Source organism: Haemorhous mexicanus, chromosome 4, assembly GCF_027477595.1.
Source record: "Haemorhous mexicanus isolate bHaeMex1 chromosome 4, bHaeMex1.pri, whole genome shotgun sequence".
Taxonomy (NCBI): Eukaryota; Metazoa; Chordata; class Aves; order Passeriformes; family Fringillidae; genus Haemorhous; species Haemorhous mexicanus.
This window is the reverse complement of record NC_082344.1, coordinates 58,994,901-59,014,095: the sequence shown is the minus strand read 5'-3', so window position 1 is coordinate 59,014,095 and position 19,195 is coordinate 58,994,901. Positions and strand designations below refer to the sequence as shown.

At 37.9% G+C, this 19,195-nt stretch overlaps 1 protein-coding gene across 2 annotated transcripts in view; it reads left to right on the top strand.

Moving 5' to 3' along the window:
* Positions 1 to 1,110: 1,110 nt before the first annotated feature.
* The window catches only part of TBC1D19 (TBC1 domain family member 19), a 46,524-nt gene continuing 28,439 nt past the window's right edge, over positions 1,111 to 19,195 (top strand). Inside the window, exons 1-4 of one of the 2 annotated variants that reach the window (XM_059845044.1) lie at positions 1,111 to 1,280; positions 11,055 to 11,127; positions 11,898 to 11,943; positions 13,732 to 13,807. In XM_059845044.1, coding sequence (XP_059701027.1) covers positions 1,182 to 1,280; positions 11,055 to 11,127; positions 11,898 to 11,943; positions 13,732 to 13,807 — 294 coding nt within the window. In that variant the 5' untranslated portion in view covers positions 1,111 to 1,181. Of the gene's footprint in view, positions 1,281 to 11,054; positions 11,128 to 11,897; positions 11,944 to 13,731; positions 13,808 to 19,195 lie in introns of those variants that run through there. The other variant, XM_059845045.1, reaches the window with a different exon arrangement.

The following is a 19,195-nucleotide window of genomic DNA, read 5'->3' as shown; positions in this document are numbered from 1 at the left end:
AATAGATATTAAAGGCACTGGCAGGTAACTGGGTTCATTTCCCAGTGCTCTCTGTGAACTGAGAAGCAACCTCTCCTCAGTATTTTTATTAGCATAAGTGACTTTTTTAGGTTTCTCTATAGTTCATTAAAGAATGTGATCTCTGACTATCTGTTACTATTCTTCTTTTCTTCTTTAAACTTCATTTTATCCAAAAATGCTCACAGATAAGTCAAAACTGGTTGCAGACAAATTAGTTCAGGAGCATTTTTAATACCTATTACATGCAGTTGTTTTTTCTATTGATGTAACTGATGACATGTATAATTCATTCATATCTGTCACTTCCAGGACTGAAAAACTTAATCCTGATGTTTCAGAATCTTCAAACATTCTTTGTTTTACAAAGGTCATCCTCAGAGCTGAAAATGGGTCCTAATGCTTTAAAGGTCAACAGTCAGCTTTTCCACGTTATCTCCTCTCTTAGCTTATTTCTTAATGCTTCTGGGACTTTAAAAATGGCTATTAAGTAAAAATTTGATGTCGTGGTTCTGTTACTGATAGGAATAGATTTTCCCAGAGAGGCTAAATAGATGCAAGTCCCTCGCAGGTGCATCAGGGCGGGCTGTGAGGACAGCGCCACACACCTGCCCGGCTCCAGCGAGACCGTACCGCTACCCACGCCGAGCACACGAGGGAAAAGATCCAAAAATGCAACAAAACTTCGCATCGATACGGGCCGACTTGTATCCCTGGGGAAGCACACAGAAAAGTGTCTTCGGCTGGACAAACCTGCCCATAAGAAGGCATCAGCCCAGGACCCCGGGCACCGCCGCAGCTGAATCGCTGCGCTGGGACCAGGACCCGTCATCTCTTTCCCTTCCTTCCATTGTTTTTGTGCTTACATAGGAGGTCAGGGCATAAAAGTTTCCAGTAATTTTCTAATAAAATTTTCTGACTGTTTGCAGACTCTCTGACTTCTATGGCTCCTTTCGCCCAGGAGCACCTACGGCCCCTGGGGCCTTCCTCCCCCTTCAGGGCAGGGCGGCGGCGCCGCGGAACCTTTCCGTGCGGCGCCGCGGAACCTTTCCGTGCGGCGCCGCTTCCCGGCCGGACGCAGCGGCAGGCCGGCGCCGCTGCCGCCGTTGCCGGGTAACGCGGCGGTGCGGCGGCGAAGGCGGCCGGGCCGCGCAGGGGCCGCGATGCTGGACCCGGACCGCGGGCTGTCCCTCACCATCGCCAGGGTCGTGCAGCGCCTGCAGGGCTCCAGCCTGCACTCACAGCTGGAGCGACAGGCCCGGGTGAGCCCTGACCTGCCCCCACGCACGCCTCCCTTCCGCGCTGCCCCTCCCGGTGCTTTGTTCCCGGCCGGCGCCCCCGGCCCGGGTGGCCTCCTCGTGGGCAGGGGGTCCCGGCGCCCCTCGTTCCCTCCCTCTTTTCCTCCTTGTCCCGCTCCTCTCCCTCCTCGGCGGAGCCGGAGAGTGGCTTGTTTGGTTTTCAGAGCCGTGTTTATTGTGTTTCCCCTTGGGACCCAAGGATTTCGCAGTGAAGATGAAGACTATCCGTCTGAAATCTCGCTGCTTCAAATATAGGTCCTGAAACGAATTGCTTTTTTAATCTTTAATTTGGAGAGCTTTAAATTCCACCCACCCTCCCCCGCTCCCCTTGTGTCCCTGAGAAAATGAGGTTTTGGTGAAAGGAAGTGAAAATAAATGAAAAAAATACGCGTGGAAGTGAATTTTAGTAGCTGGGGTAACAGTTGCGGGTTTTTTTATATTTAATAACTTATCTGTACTTGGAGCCAGATTTTCATATTTCAGCTGAATATAATTTAGGATGTTTCAGATTAATATTGCGTCAATTTTCATGATCATAAATAACCTAGTCATGGTGCTGTAACAAATATTGTGCATTACTGAAATATTCTGGATTGAGTTTTATAAAATCTTGTGCTTTTTGTTTTGGGGTTTTATTCAAACACTGCTTAAAATTTTACACGTTAGTGGGTTTTTTTGGTTGGTTTTTGGTTTGGTTTGGTTTGGTTTTTTTAGGATACCATGTCCATTATTTGTCCATTCGTTTTGTTGCATTTTAAAATGAAGAATGATTTTCTTCTTTGAATGTCCCTGAAGCTCTCTGAAGCAAGTGACATCACTGTCACACTGCCTGCCTTTTGTTTGTTTTGTATTTAAATGTACTGATTTGGTCTCTAAATGCTTTTATAAATGTGTGTCTGCCTTGCTTCTGTTGACAGGGCTTTCTAAATATTTGAATAAGCCAATATACATGACTTGAAGGGAGCTGGAATTATGAAAGAGTTTAGAGGCTGGGTTCTGCTAAGTGTTGGGAAATTGAGCATCCTAAAAAACCCGACATGAGAAGTGGAGAGTCACATCTTGTCCTTAAAATGGGCGGTGAACAGGGCTCTGTTCTAACCACTCTGTTCCTGTTGCTAACAAACCTGAATGCACTCCCTTCCACTGGATTCTTTATCCCTGTCTCTGGCAGGGCCTGATTTCACAATCACTTCATTCTTTGCATGGGTTTTTTGAGAGAGGAGGAAGCTTGGTGTCCTCAGGACTTGGCTGGGTGTTTAGAAGGTGCTAAACTGGGCGGGTGGCTTTGGTTTGGTGGAACCATTTTGTGCAGGTGGACACTGAGAACGTGAGCAGTGCTCTCCCAAGGTGGTGTTTGGAGTCTGAAAGGGCAGTGAGGTGCCTAAATCCCTTCTGGATATGAGAATGTATCTGCTATGATGGCTTTGCAGAGTACTGTTGTACAGATTTCTTAGAGAAGAAAAAAATGGTGTTTGTATAGGTCATGATCATTCTAGTCATATGAAGTGCTAAGGGGAAGGAAAAGAAACAGGGCAACAAATATTCAAGCTGATTCTTAGGGTTCTTAGTGTGAAGGGTTTATAACAGCAGGTTAAATCAGAGCTATAGTTTAGTGTACTGATCTGAAAGTTTATAGATACATCAACAATGGGATTTCTCAATCAAATGAATTATCTCTTGGAGATTGTAGTTTAACTTAGTAGGGCCAAATATACACTGTGTTTGGCAGGAAGCTGTGTGTTCTTGATGGAGGAGGCTTTTTTTATTGACCTTGCACGCGTTTATGTTCTTTCATGCACAGAAGACTTGCTTTGTTTATAAAGCTTGGACAGTCACTTTAGTGCTATTCCGTGCAAGGGCCCCTCAGTCAGTGGCTGGTCTCCTGTTCTGCCTTGAGCAGCTGTACAGCATTCTGAATGTTTCTGAATTTTGCTTCACTCTGTATTAAAGCTAGTGCTTGATGTTCCTCTCTTTACATGGGGTATTGCTGGAGTTGCACTATCAAATATGAAATCTTAGCTGTTGCTGGGCATCACTCCTGAACTCCAGTTTATTGATAGGATGTGATGGAGTTTTTTGTCTGCTTGGTCTGCACGAGTTGTGATTTTGAAGGGTGGTTCCTTTCTTAGGGGATTTTAAACTATTTTGGGAGATGCACACTGTATTTTGAGAAGTGTTTGGAATCAGTGCATCAAAGTGAAATTTAGTTTTGTTTTGGATATTTATATTGCAGTTATAATTCACAAATATTGTTCATCTCTTAGTGTAGAAAATGATGTTGATATTTGTTCAATAATATTTACTGTCTCTGAAAACACTGCAGTCAAAATGGATCTTAAGGTCCATTATAATAATCCCTGAAATTTTGAGAGAACATGTAGTCTCACAAACAATATTTTAGCTATTAGAAAAGCTGTGTTTTGTGAATTTGTCTCTTATTTTCTAGGAAGGAGAACTCAGAATGAGCAGTTTCATTGATGAGTTAATAGAATTTTGGGGAAAACACAGTACCCTAACATTATTTGTGAGTGGTGAGAGAGTAGCCCTGTGGTTATGAACTGATCAAACCAATGCTTTGCTTGGCTGTCACTGGGAGCCTGAGCTAGTGTCAAGGGCTGTGATACACAATCTCTTTGAAATAACTTTGGCATGGGCATCAAATGATTTGCTGTCAGAGCTTGACCTCTGGGGATACCAAGATAATGACATTTTTATCCCAAGGATTGAAGTAGAGGTAGTGTCATGTAAGTGATGAATGAGTAAAAAATAAATGTTAGGTTGATTTTTGATATATTGATACATTACTGAAGTTAAGAAGAGAGATTAATGTGGGTGAGAGTTCTAATGTACCTATCACTTTGGAATTTCTTCTGAACATACTTTGTAGTGTGTTTGAAAGGAAAGAGTAACAGTGACAAAGAGCCAAAATATTTGGTAGTAACTTTTCAACTAACGCTGCTGGTGTTAGTGGGGTAGCAGAGGAAAGACCTCATTTTCTGGGCACAACTTCTCTGTGCAAGTTTGTAATCAAATTTGCTTGTTTTTATCTTAATTTTTCTCTTCCCTTTCTGAATTGTAAATTTTTTTAAGGTAGAGATTAGAGGTGTTTAGAAAAAATAAAACATGGACATCTCAAGGACAAAATGCGGTTTTAAAACAAATTATTTTGGGAAATCTTGCTAAAATTCTGCTCTAGGGAAAATCTGTGTTAGTGAACAGACAATAAAAATGAAACTGTTCAGAGACATGAAAAAGTGCTACCTTTTTAGCACATTTTCATTTGCAGCCAATTCAGAAACTGCATTTTTCACAATCTTTGAAAACCTTTGAGTTAGGCTTTATTAATCAGTTGAGATTAATCAATCCTAATTTTTGTCCCATGCAAACCTCTAACAGAAATCAGTCTAACTCAGAGTTGCCCAGAACTTCTAGTGACCAGGGGCAAATGACAGAGTTTAAAAAATACCCAACAAAACCAACCAACAGACAAAAGCTTCAGTAGTTTATTCCTAAAGAACTTTTCTAAAGCTGGAGGTGACAATAAAAGGAAAGGTTCTAAATGAAAGATAAAGGTTCTAAATTATGTTTTAAATGGAACAAGAAAGACTCACAGTGCAAGAAGTCCCCCCCTGCCAGTCTGCATAAATATTCTCAGATGTTTCTTGTAGGTACAGCTGGAGTGGGACAGCCTGAGGGGAACTTGTAACAAAGCATGATAAGCTAAGAGGCTAAAAAGGGGCAATATAAGTATAAAAATCAGGCCTGATACCCCATCCCACCCCACGGTAGCAGTTAAGTTTGGGAGTGAGAATACATTGGTGGAGGTACCTGAAGGTATAAAGGCTGGAGAAGAGATGTCGCAGTCAGAAACACTGTCCAGAGGAGGGGAGGCTGCCACCGCTCTTTGACTTTGAGGAGACCTGTGATGGAACCAGAAGGCTTTAAAGACAGTATTGCTCAAAGGGAGAGGTAAGGGTCTTTACAAGACTTCAGATGGGGCAAAGGAGGAGACGACTTCCTTTGGGAGCACTAGGAACACTGGAGCTGGAGTACTGCCTGACTGTGCTCCTAAAGTGTAGGTAAATAAGCTTAGAATAATTAATTATAATCTGTGGTTTGCAACATGTCTCAGCATATTGTTTTCATGATATTTTTCGCCAGTTAAAAAAAAAAAGAAATCGATACCAATCTGATTGGTATCTGAAATTGATACCAAACATATAAAAGATCAAATTAAGGAGGAGAATGTTTCTGTGCAATGTAGCATTTATTTAATAAAAATTAGCAAAAAAATGTGGGCTCAGGAGTCATCATGGAAAATTAATGGTTCATTTTCATGCATTGTATTTGGCAAAGGATTTACTATGCTTGCTGATAGAGCTCAGTAGTAGTATTTGCATTATACTGAATTTTAAATTGAATGCAGTTGAGTATGTGTTGATCAGATGATATAATTCAGAAGCAATGCAAGCTTGACTGGCTGAGTAGTACTTTTTTAGTAGTGTAGATTCTGGTTTTTGCCTTGTGTCTGTATTTTATTTTCAGCAACAATTTTATATTCAAAACCTAGAAAATTTATTAAACATTAAAATTACATCATTAAAATATATCCTTATATCTTGTACTACAGCATAACATTTGAAGCTGTTTACTTCCATATGAAACTGATTGAAGCTCTCCCTGTATCTGCTAGGTTATTTTTACTTGTATAAGAAAGTTCACAATACTTTTTTCCCTTACTGTAGTTCGTGAAGAAATGTAGAAGGGTTGGAAAGTTGTCATTGTAATCAGGGTTTCACACTTACTGAAATTTGTTTAGTTAGGCTCAGAGTGATTCTTCTTTCTGTTACAGAAATGTATAACCAAAACTAATCTCTCCGTTAAAGTTGCAGGGTTTTAGGTTTTTACTGAATGTTTATGTTGAAATTGTGGTGGTTGTGCTTGAAGTGCTACCAAGTCAGCTTGGTCCTTATAAAGTCCAATTATGGTAGGATGAAGTACATAAGGAATGGTGAATGTTTATTAGCTTTCATTGAATTTATATTTGGGGATTCTGTTTTATTGTAATTTGGGAAATAATAGCAATAAAACCGAAAAACATTGTGCACTTGTGCAGAAACATACTGAACAGTAATAAATGCTTTGAGAGGGTACATGTGTATCTAAACAAAAAAGGCTTTGAACAGAAATTATGGTTGATAGCCTGTAAAAATATTAGGATTGTGTAAAGTTATTTGCAGAACTGTTTGCAACAGGATAAAAATATGTGTTCACCTGATGCGATTCCACATTTCAGTGTAGTTGGATCACTTCTCTGCAGTGTTTATTCTTGTTGAGAAAAGAAATAGTTTAACACAGGAGTTATGCTGGAACACTTTGTTCTGTTAAGCCTCCTCTTAGTAGTATGTTGCTGGTCCTCTGGTTATTTTCCTATACTTCTTCGAGTGCTGTGATTGATTCATCATCTCTTGAATGACCAGTGCTGCTCCAGTCATGATCACTGAATGCCACTTTCAAATTTAGATGCTAATTTGTAAATAGGTTGAACTCTGTGTTCAGTTCCTCTGCGAATCAATTTCCTATTTCCACCAATTTTATTATTTTACTGTTGTGCTATCCTTTTGCTTCCTTTCAGCCACAGCAGTGTTGAATGTCTGGATTTTCTTCCATCTTGTCATCTAGGTACAGAGAGAGTACATTTAGAGTACCACTTCCGATGGTGGCTGTGCAGACCTCAGCAGGATACCTTGCCAAAATCAAAGATGTACACACAAGATTGTTAGTGGTACCCTAAGCACCGGCAAATGTGGCAAAATTTTAAAGGTCCCTGAAGTCTGGGTCTGTACAGCTGAAGAATTGGGGGGTACCAAGGAATGCTGTAAAGCTTGTTTTGTGAGGGAATGTGGAAGGGACAGATGTGTCATGATTCACAGCAAGCTGACCAAGACTGCCGAGGAACACAGACATCCCACACCTGGACCTCGGTGCCCTGTCCATAAGATTATGCACAATGCTAATTTTACAGGGAAAAGCTGTTAGGCATTAACATTTATTAAAAATTATTTGTTATTTTTTGCTGAAATGTTTGACTTTTATCCCTATTCCCTTTCAGGGCTCTATATTGCCCTGACTCAGCCTCTGAATATTTGGCTTTTTCCCTGTTCTAGCTGTCACCCTTTGCTTTCATGAATTGTTCCCCTGTATTGCTCACTCTTTATTACCTGCATATTATAATCTCCTTATAGTAACAGATAGTATTTTTCTTATGGAAGTAAGATACCCTTTCCTCAAGATGTGTGTGTTGAAATTGGTAGTTCTACCAGGGTGTTTGCTGTTTTTTGATCATGCAGGGAATTAATTCAGTTCATGAGTACAAATCTCATCAATGTGGGGTTTTCTCCCAATAAATCTTAGGCAGGCATTTTTATCTATGTAAAGTTGTAGTAATGCGTTTTTATATAAATAAAATTTTTCAACATATTTTTTTTATTCTACCAAAAATCACAGGGAAAAAAAATGCAAATGAGACTTAGTCAGTATGTCGTACCAAGCAGTTTAAAACAAACCAACCCTACCAAAAATATAAATACCTAAATGTGTTTTCCAACATGGTACAACACAGAAATAAGTTAGATCAGTTAATCCAAAGGAAAAACAAGATTATGTGGGAGACCTGGACTAGTAATTTTGGAACATCAGCTCTGCTAAGTCCCCTTGATTCCTCAATTTAATTCCCATAAACACCCATATGAATTCTAAAGAGGTACCATACTGTTAAGTTACAGCAAAACAGTTCTGAAGAGAGTTCCTTTCACTTACTAAAATGAGTATTTTCCCTTTTTGTGTTAAACAGAGCTGGAATATGGTGTGTGTTAGAGCTGGCTGCAGCTGCCAGCTGAACTGTTTGCCACATTCTCAAGTATCTAATTTCTGATTTGAAAACTGATCAGCAAACCTAACAGTTTCTGTGGCTCTCTTGTTCTGCTTAGCACTTAGGAATGTGCTGATTGTAGTACACAAGTAAACAAGAGAGAAAGTGTAAATGGGAGGAGGCTTTTGCAACTGATCTCTGAATTGGTAAAAGTGGAGACAAAAGTGCCCCCATAATTTTTTGGGGGGGAATTTTCATATTTTTTATGTGAAAATTTGTCTCAGTAGAGCTTTTTTCCAGCAAAGAGGAAAAAAAAGAACACAGGAAAGGTGCTAAAGATAGATGTTTTGATAAGTTAAAGATTAGCCTGAGAATATTGGCTGCATCAGGGCTAGGAATAATGAAATAATATCTGGCTGAATTCATGGGCATGAAGAGGTGAAGGTAACCAGTGCAGGTTGATGCACTGATGTAATCCTTGGGGAAAAATTTTCCCCAGCATGCTGTCCTGTTTCCTTTTTGACTGCCTTTCTGCTGCAAACAGGAGAGTCTCTGGATTTTATGCTCTGCAGCTGGGGAACAGGCTCTGTTGGGAACAGCAGTTTACAAGAAAGACCTCTGTTGTTCTTTTGGCCTGACAGGGAAAATGGGAAGTAGTCTGTGGACTGAACTCCTTAATGCCTTCTAATGTGATATGCTGTATCAATTTCCAAAATTTCCAGGAATCTCTAAAAAAACCCCTGTTGTTTTCAATAGGAGTATCAGATACTCCTTAATAAGCCAAGAGCTCACAGGTGTGTGAACAGAAGAGAATTAAAACACTGTTCTGATTGCACTCACATAATTTCTTGTACTGTTTCCAGTGTTAAGATAATTAATCCATTATATAGCAGATTGTACAGGAGCTTTCTTTTCTTTGTGTGATTTATCATCTGTCAATGAGTTGTATTTGTGAGGGGATTTTTTTGCATCTAAAAAGTGTGCCAGACCTGATGGGTAAACCCCATGGACCTTGAGATTAGAATGAGCCATATTTAACTCAAAGACAAAGCTGAACATTTGCAAAAGGGTGCACAAAACCTTCTGAGGAACAGTATGGCAAAATCTGCCATGCTTGATGTGTGTTACTTTATTTAAAATTTCTACAGTAAACATACAAAACCACTGCCTTGCACCAGAGAAAACCTCAGCCTGACAAATGTCCAAAAAGGACTTCCCATCAAAGTAGCTTCAAAAGGAATTCTTCATAAAATCCTCCTTGAGGTTTTTGCATAAAAGGGTATTTTGTGAACTGCCCAAGAACACACATAGAAATCTTTGTTTCCCGGATATTAGTAACCATCCTTTGCCAGCTTTTACCATTGTGCTGGATGGAATATGTGTTAGTCATTTGACATGAGAGTTATGCAACCCACCACACCTTCTGGTCTGTGCTTATGATGACCTTTCTTTCTCAGAAGCATGCTGAGAAATAGTCTCTTTGCTGTTGCAGTCAAAACCCAAATATAAATGCCTCCCTTACCTGTAATGGCAAGGGGCCTTGAAATGCTGATGCTGTTATTCTCTCCATTATTGTCCATTCCTCTTTTCATGTGGGGAAAATGGAAAGGTTTTCTTAAAATTCTGCATTGTGAATTCACCTAGACCAGCTTTTCCAGTGCAGAAACACCCTTTTCTATGTATAAACTGTAGGCAAAGTACAGGATTTTTGAGTTTCAGTTGTGTGCCATGGACTTAAAGCATGCCATGCTGTCAGCAGTGCTGTTAGGGCTGGAAATCTGCACAAATCGCTAAAAGATTATTTTTAATTAAATTAAAATTAAAATTCCATTGCAGCAGGAAAGCTTGCTGCAATAGAATCAGTAGCCGATATGCCTACAGTATATTGTTGAGTAGCTTTTGGTAAGAGGTGTCTCACATTTCTATGTAGATGATATGGCCATATGCTTCTGACATATGCCTGGAGCTGTCATGGCTGTGGACACACAGATCTTCTGGTGTTATTTTCAAGTTAGCATGCAGCATTTCTCTTTTTTCTCTAAACCTTCAACGTTATTATCTGATGTTAATCAGCTATTGCCATGTACCATGCTTAGGAAAATATGTCTTGGAAGGCACTTCACAGAAACTTCAGAGTTTCTGCTTGTTGTCCTTTTGGACCTTTGTGTTGTGTTGGTTTTCACCTCTTCATCTAGCTGCAGAAGAAGGAGATGCTGTAGGAGCTGGTCCTGCTGTTGCTGAAAGATGTGCAGCACCATCTGTATGGTTGTATCATGGTATGGTTGTAAAGCTGGTTAGTGCTGGTTAGTGCTGGTTAGTGTGTTGAGTGCATTTCATTGCAAGAGGTCATATATACCCGGTAGTCACAACTGCAGTGGGGAGTGTTCAGTGCAGTCAGTTTTTTGGTTTGAAAATGGCATTTCTTACCTGAAAAAGCTGAACTGTGGGAGGTTAAGTGAAAAATTATGGAACGTTTTCAGTTTTAATTCTTTCAGGTGAAATACAGGGATTGGCTTCTAGTTTTTTCCATGTGTACCTTACGACCAATTCCTCAATGTGTATAGTCTAGCATTTGTGCTAAGTATGTGGGGTATTTGCTCAGATTATTAAACATGTACGTTTATATGCATTCATTGCATATTCCACTCCTTTTTTCTCTCTTCTTCCCCATGTGCAGCTTTTAGCATTGATGAAAAAGGTGAAGACATTGAGTAAGAAAAAGGTTAACTGATATTTTTGACTGTTGTTGCTCAAGGAAGGCGTTTGCTTTGGGTGTAACCTTAAGCATGTTCATTACTTACTTTATAATTTGAATAATGTAATTTCTCTTTAGTTCTTGATACTTATTTATTTATTTTTCATATTAGGTTAGCCTACACAAACCAGAAATTAAGCTGGAATCTCTAAAAGAGGATATTAAGGATTTTCTGAAGACATCAGGTTTGTAACACTTAATTGATATATTTGTGAAGAAGATAGATATATTGACAACATATGTGATATAAGTGATGAAAATAGTGGTTTGTGGAGCTTGGTGTCTTGTCACTGACAGTAGCCAGAAGCAGACATTCAGTGATTCCAGATTATTAAATCAGGTTAAAAAAATTTTAAAGGGAAAGTGTTGTTGGATTCCAGCTGCTTTTTGAAAAACATACTATGTATGCAAAGTGCTTTTATAATTTTCTAAGATAGCGGTGATTTTTTCTGAAAGTTCTGAGTGAATAGAGAGTTCAGTCACTTCTGAAAATGGAAATTAACTTCCATGGAGATATTATTGAAAATTTTACCTTTTGTTAAATTTCCAATTTGCATTGAAAGTTGTAGCCTATGTTACTATAATGTAAGGATTTTATGATAAATGATCTCAGATTTATAATCATCAGGAACACTGTGTCAATTAATATTAATTGTTGGTTTTATAAAATGATGGCTTTAAGAAATAGAATGTAAGCTTTTTAACCAAAACTAAATTGTAATTATTTGAACAGCAGGTGGAAATAAAGAATATTCAGTCTCTATAGAGTTTTCAACTTGCAGTTTTCCTGTCTTGATTAGATCAAGGTTTCTTTGTCTCCTCTTGTCTCTCTGGTAGGTAGACATGAACTGAGACCAGACACAAAACTCCACTGACTGCAAAGCAACCTCTGATTGATGTTCCATTAGTATTAATTCCTAAAGGTGTCTTCTGGTTGTTTTTTTTATTTTAACAGGTTGGGAAAAGAAGCTTCAGAATGCTGTTTATAGTGAACTCAATGTGTGAGTTTATTTAGTATTTTCACTTAGTGAGTTCTACTGACATGATTTACTTTTGATCCATTTGTTTATAGAGGTGTATGGTGTGTTACTGTAATCTGCAATATCTGTCATAGCAAGAGTACCTGCTTAGTTTCTGGTTTTAAAGTGCCATTATTTCTTTTTCATCCTAGTGAAAATACTGGACTCAAGTGCATTTTAAAGAATAAATGAAATAAATATCACCATATTTTGTAGTTACTTTAGTATTTTCCTTTTGGCTTTACTTCCAAAGTTACCAAGGGTCATAATATAATTATGTAAATGAGGTAGTTGCTGCAAATGAGTTTTAATTTAGGTATTGGTCACAACATTGCACATATTTTTTGTATTAATTATTTTAAAAAATCGTTAAGGTATTGGATCTCTAGGTTTCTCAGGTCAGTGCTCATCATGCTTGGGATATGGTTATAAACGCAGTCAAATCGGCCAAGTTTCCTTTTTATTATTGTTCAGCAAACTTTGGATTAGACGTCTGGGAAGCATAATTTTTCTTCACATTCTGGCACAGTGGAAAGGTGAATTTCATGACAGATATAGCCATGAATGCAACTATAAAATAAGAATTGTGTATGCAAATCTATTTGTGCTAATGTAAATAAGCTTGTTAGAGTTACCAGTTTAGCACAATGTATATTTAGTGGTATTCGGAACTTAATTCTGCCAAATGCTTCTGTCTGTTAGCAGGGATTCATCTTCATTATATCTTCCCAGGGAAAAAATATTTACCTGTCTCTAGGGCTAATGCACGGAAATAAGCAGCAAAATAACGAAATTTGCCCTTGAAAATTGAAATTAACCGAACACCATGATTTCATGAGCATTGTGGAAAAGCCAAGAAACAGGATTTCTGAAATCTGTTGATATTGATTCTGTTTTACACATTGGAAACAGAATAGTCCATAACAAATTTGCAGCAAGTACAAGAATGGTCTTATCTGTTAAAAATGGGAAGAAATTTGGGGAGGGTTTCCCAAAAACGCATGATAGGAACTGGTTGAATGCATTCAAACAAATGAAAATTCAGGCTAACTATTAGAGAAGTTATGTGTAAATTTTGTTTCCTGAAAGACATTTGAGCCACTTAAAATTAAGCTGGATGTAATGTTTGAGAAAAACTCATTGGAAATAACCTATACTACTGAAAGATAGTGTTTTGGTTTAGTTTTTAAATTTTATTCTAGCTTTTATATTTTGTCATAATGCAGTTTATGAGTGGATATTCAGCTTTGCTTAAGTCAACACCTCACTCAAAATTCTAATTACTTTGGGCATGTACATGTTCACTACTGATTTTGAAAAAGAAACCCTTAAAAAACATATATTGTCTCGAAAAATTGATGACATGGAAAGGGAAAGTTCCAGGAAATCATAAAGATGACGTGATGTGAAGAAAATACACTTTTAAAATACCTGATTTGTTAATATAATTATTTTATTTTATTTTATTTTATAAGTATGTGAAATTATAAGGGAATGTTATTTTTAATACAGGAAGAACTCATGTTGAAATGTTATTAATTCAACTCATGTTGAAATGTTATTAATTCTTGCATATTGTTATCTTATTTGTATCCATAGCATGGATGAGGAAAAAATACTTCTAAAAATAGCACTCAGTTTTGATCAACACACACTTATGTTTTTGCTATTGCTCTCATGAAAGAAGTTATATTTAGGTTTACAATTACAGGATTAATTAAGCAAAATAAAATATCAGAATTTTTAAAGTTTACCATATTTTTTCTTAAGGTTTCCTTTGCCCTGTCATCCTGCAGCACCACCTGAACATATTAAAGAACCTTTAGCCTATATGAGGAAAGCACAGGTTGGTTGTTATGAATTTTACCATTCATATCAGAGCTTTAATTAGACTATTTGAGATTTGCTCTCTAGAATGTTATTGTGTTTCTAGGTTTTAGGAAAAGCTCAGATTTGTAATTGGATCAAAGTTAATAATAATAATATTGTGTATGTGACATTTTACATAAATACAGAAAATGCTCAGGTAATTCTCCGGCCACGAAAGTAGTAGGATATAGTGGCAGGTAGGTGAAAAATATAGAATAGAGATGATGTGAATATGTCAAAGAAGAGAATTTGGTTTCATTGAGAAGAAAATAGGGGTAGCTATAGGTCGTTTTATTAGGGTTACAAAAGCATTTTTTGAAGGGACACAGGCAGTTTCACGATGAAAAATAACAGGCTGCAGAGATAGTGAGATCTTCAGAAAGAAGAGATATATTTAGTACTTAAAAATGTGAAAGGAAGATGAAAAATATAGAGCTAAGGAGCTTAAGCCATATTGAAGGAGAATAAGAGAAACTGGACTGGAAAGATTAAATGAGGATTTTTGGTGTCAGGAAAAAAACTTTTGCTTGTTTAATTTTTTGCCAATATATGCCATTTGAAATGAACAAAAAAAAAAAAACCCACATAAAATGTAAAAGAAAACATAACAAGCTTGAAGAATATGCTTTAACAAAAACAACTGAGGTAGGGATAAAGGTGTATTTAACTCTGCCTAGAGATACATTGCAATATTATTTTACAAAATACTCAACAAATTGTGTTACCTTTACAATCATATTGTTGTTTATTCCTCTAAGTCTTATCTCTCTGTCCTGGGTTTCAGTCTTTAGGATTTGGGGCTAAAGATTGCTTTAATCAATTTTTCTTGTGTGGTGTGAAATGTAATGCCACAATTTGCTGCCTGAAAAAATTCTTACTAGTTTATTAATGCAAGAACCAGAGAGATATATCTATATGCATGTTTTTCTGAACCGGGTTCATGGGTTATTATTTTACAAAAGTGTATGTAATACTTGCAGTGTTTTTAGATGTATGTAGGAAGGCCTGTTATTCCAGTAGTTTAAAACTGAGCAGGAGAAGTCCTGTCTTTGCTGGTTGCAAAATTTAATTCCCTATTTCAAAGAGTATTAGTCATCCATGTCCTCCAGGTGGGTTAACCCTGGTAGGCAGCTCAGCCACTCACTCACTTTCCCCCAGTGAAGCAGGAGAGAATCAAAAGGACAAAAGTGAGAAATTGTGTTACAAAGATAGTGTAATTGGCAAAGTAAAAGCTACTCATGTCAACAAAGCAGAATAGGGATTCATTGATTACTTTCCATCATCAGGCAACTTTTGTCCCAGCTTCTTTATTTGGAACATGATGTTGTATGGTCTGGAATATCCCGCTGCTCACTGGGGGTCAGCTGTCCTAGCTCTGTCTCCTCCCAAATTCTTGTGCACTCCCAGCCTCCTTGCTGTTGGGGAAGCATTAGAAAGATCTTAAAGCTGTGTATGCACTTTTCAGCAATAACTAAAACATTTGTGTTTTATCAACATCCTTTTGGTCACAAATCCAAAAGAAAGCACCATACCAACTACTATGAAGAAAGATAACTCTATCCCAGCCAAACCAGTATGATGGTCTTTCAAACTCTTTCTTAAAATACAGCTCTTTGATAGAGACTTGTAAACCCTTTCCGTAGAGAAATACTGGTAAATTGTGGTAGTTGAGAAAGAATAATAAATGCACAGTTAGAGAACTAACATGATCTTTTCTAAAACCACCGAGATACATGCAAGTGTTTGATTTTCAAGATGACATACATTTGTCACTGTAGATAATGGGCCTGTAAGAAAACAGGCATCATTAGAGCAATTGAATCATAACTAGGTTTTATTTTGTTACTCTTTTTGATTAAATAAACAATGTGAAAAGCTTACAAAGCCAGTGTTGCAATGATTTTGTTTGTTTAAAATATTTGGAAATAGCTAAAATACAAGTGTACAGGTTGCTAATACCTTTTGGGAGAGAGATAAAAGTGAAAGCTTAGCAATTTACTTTCATAGGTATTGAAAATCTTATTAATGTTTTGACAGTAAAAACTGGGGTTTTTTTTATTTGTAGGTAATTTTTTTTTTTACTTTATTTCCATTTAGCATCACAGCAGTTGGAAAAAATATTTTGGTGCTATCATCAAAATTTGTCCCCATATAAAAATGTTCTCCATATTTGTCATATTCTATTTTTATTAGATACAGTCACCATTTCAGATGCTGTTTCCATTGTTATAATTTTGTTGACAATTTCTTTATCCTTTTCTATCTTAATAAATTTTGCTCTAGTTCAGAATTCTGGAAATAAGGGTACTACTCCCAGAAAACAGCTCTGATAGTTACTGGAATGACTTTGAGTCACTGATTAAAGTGATATTAATAATTTTTCTAGGGTAGGTATTAAAATGTCCATAATTAACCCTTTTTCTTCTCACATTGGTTCTGTTTTCTCGTAGATGGCAGACTGAAGTTTTTATATTGCTTTCTTTTCTTACCTCAAAAGAAAACCAGGTTTCTAGAGAAGGATAGAGCATTAATGGCAATGAGTAGTAATGCTGTAAGTCATAGGATGATAGAATGGTTGGGGTTGGAAGGAACCTTAAAGATCTGGTTTCAACCTTCCCTTGCAAGGATACCTCCCACTATATCAGGTTGCTCAGAGCCCCATCCAACCCATCCTTGAACACTTTCAGGCATGGAGCATCCACAACATCTCTGGGCAACCTGTTCAATGTCTCACCACCCTCACAGTAAAGAATTTCTTCCTCCTATCTCATGTAAACCTACCCTTTCAGTTTAAATCCATTCCGCCTTGTCCTATCACTGCATGCCCTTGTTCATAATCCTTCTCCTTCCCTTTAGGTGTGGTCTTTAGGTGTTGGAAACCATTCTGTGATGCTATGAAATTGTTTCCAAATTGCAATGCTTCCTTCCTCAGTTTCAGCTATTTTGCTAAATAATTGTAACCATAGCAATCTAATAGTGTGTTTTCTTAGTGTTGAATTTCTTTGTAAGACTAGAGGAATCATCTTGTTAAATGTATTGTTCCCATCAATAAAATGGCTTTATGACCTCTCCCTCTGCCTTTTTATTTCAGTCAAGAGCAGTGCATTCTGTTTCTGCTCACTTCAGGTACCTGCTGTCCTGGAGAGGTATCTTGCTTGGAAAGGCTGCATAACCCTCACTTTGGTTTTGTCTTTTTGCATTTATTTGATTATCTTTTACTGGGTCTTGAAATATGAATTAAACTCACAGTTTATGACGGAGTATAAGTGGTTTATTACCAGTATGTTGCATCCCCAGTGCAGTGAGTGGATTAATGTCTGGTGTGGCAGTTGTAAGTCACACCAAGTGTGTTAACCTCCATTTCTCCTTGGAATTAGATGGTTTTTGGTCTTGCAAAGCTTTTATCTGTCTCTTCTTCTTTTGTAGCTTTCATATCTTTAAGCATATCTTTGCTATTCCCCTGCCTATGCGCCCTCCACCTGTCCTCCCTTAATTTTGATGGTATCATGAAGTGATAGTGCTAATGGTACCGAACCAAGCAGTTGCATCAGAAGGGAGAGTCACTGTGCAAAAAAACTTGGATATGTTGGAAGAGTGGGCTAACAAGAGACTTGTGATGTAAAAACACAAATGTTAGGTCTGGCATATGGGAAAACATAATCCAGAATTCAGGACAGGCTTGGAGCTCCTACCTGTCTGGGGAGCAGCCTGAAGGAAATGAACCTGAAGGACCTAGTGGACAGCAAGCTCTGTATGAGTGGACAGTGGGCTGCTGCATCAAGGAAAGGCAACAGGATGCTGGGCTGCTTCAATGTGGGCATCACCAGCAGAGATAAAGAAGTCATTGTCCCACTCTACTTAACGCTAGTCAGGTCACATCTGGAGTACTGTGTTCAGTTTTGGTCCCCTCTGTACAGCAGAGGGTGTGGACAGACTGGAGACGGTCCAGAGAAGGGCTACAGAGAACTGGAAAGCCTGACATGTGAGGAAAGGCTGAGAGAGCTGGGTTTGTTCAGCCTTGAGAACTGGAGGCTTAGGGGAGACCTTGTTCCAGTATTTAAAGGGTGGCTGCAGAGAAAATGGAGACTCCTTTTTACAAGAGTCACATGGAAAAGATGAGAACTAATGGGTACAAGTTACTCTTGGGGAGATTCTGATTGGACAGAAGAAAATTTTTTGCATAGGGAACAATTAGCCATTGCAATAATCTTAGGGAGACAACATTGGACACATAGGATTTGGCGGGACAGGATGCTGGGCCATCTGATCTAGACCACGCTTTTACCAAAAAAGACTTTACCTTTGATTTTGTTTTTGCTGCTACTACCTGTGTATTCTCCATTTCCACTTTCTTATCCTGTATGACCTAGTAATCTTTGTGCTCTCTCACTTTTTATTTCTCTAGCAACAAAACCTCACTTCTTGGCAAAATAGTAAAGGCTTGATACTACCAGTTTGTGAGAGATGAACCATTTTGTCACATGGTGTTGTGTAACTACAGCATTTGAAGGGGATTTAAATATGGTAATACAGTTAAAGAAAAATATTTTACGGAGTATGGTAAAAAGTATGCAATTTGGAAAACATTCCTTACATTCAAAACTCAGATCTGTTTTGTTTATGCAAAAAAAAGTGAAGGGATGACTTGATTGTGAGGAAAAATTTCTGGTGAAAGGTAGCAACTTTTTTGATGGAAAAAGGTATGAGAGGATCTTGAAAATGACCTTGTAAATGAAAGCTAAAATGAAACAATTATAGACAAGATTTTAAACTGCCCTTCCTCTCATTTGCTTCCTGTCTAATAAACTGCAGCCTTTTTTGGACAGAACCTTGAGGAGCGTGGTTAAACAGTAACTAACTGTTGTAAAATTTGCGTCTAGAGCAAATTACAAGCAATAAATAGAACTAAATGAAATTCAAAGGAGTCTTTGCATTCATGTGATTGAGGTCTGGCTTGTCATCCATAGAAAACTAAATTAAGTATAAAACCCACCAGTGGTGCTGTAATCACGGAAGCAAAGTACCAAGTCCATTGACAAGGAAGTCATTACTAATCGGCATTAACTTCAGAGGAGTTGGCCATGGAGTAGGCACTATTGAAGCCTAATGCAATTGCCAGAAGAATCTGGTTGCTTTTTAAGCGGTCTGCTGGCCACTGAAGTATTGTCTACTTCTGTTTTTCTCCGATTAGACAACTATTTCCTGAGCATTGTGTTAGAAGAACTATTTTTTTAAGCATTACAGAATATCAGATTTCTAGCTTTCCTTTATTTCTGACGACATCTGAGATACTTTTTGTGGAGAAAGACTGCCAGTCTCTTCAGGCCCCAAAGTGGAGAAGGTATTTGCTGTGCACAGTTGATTG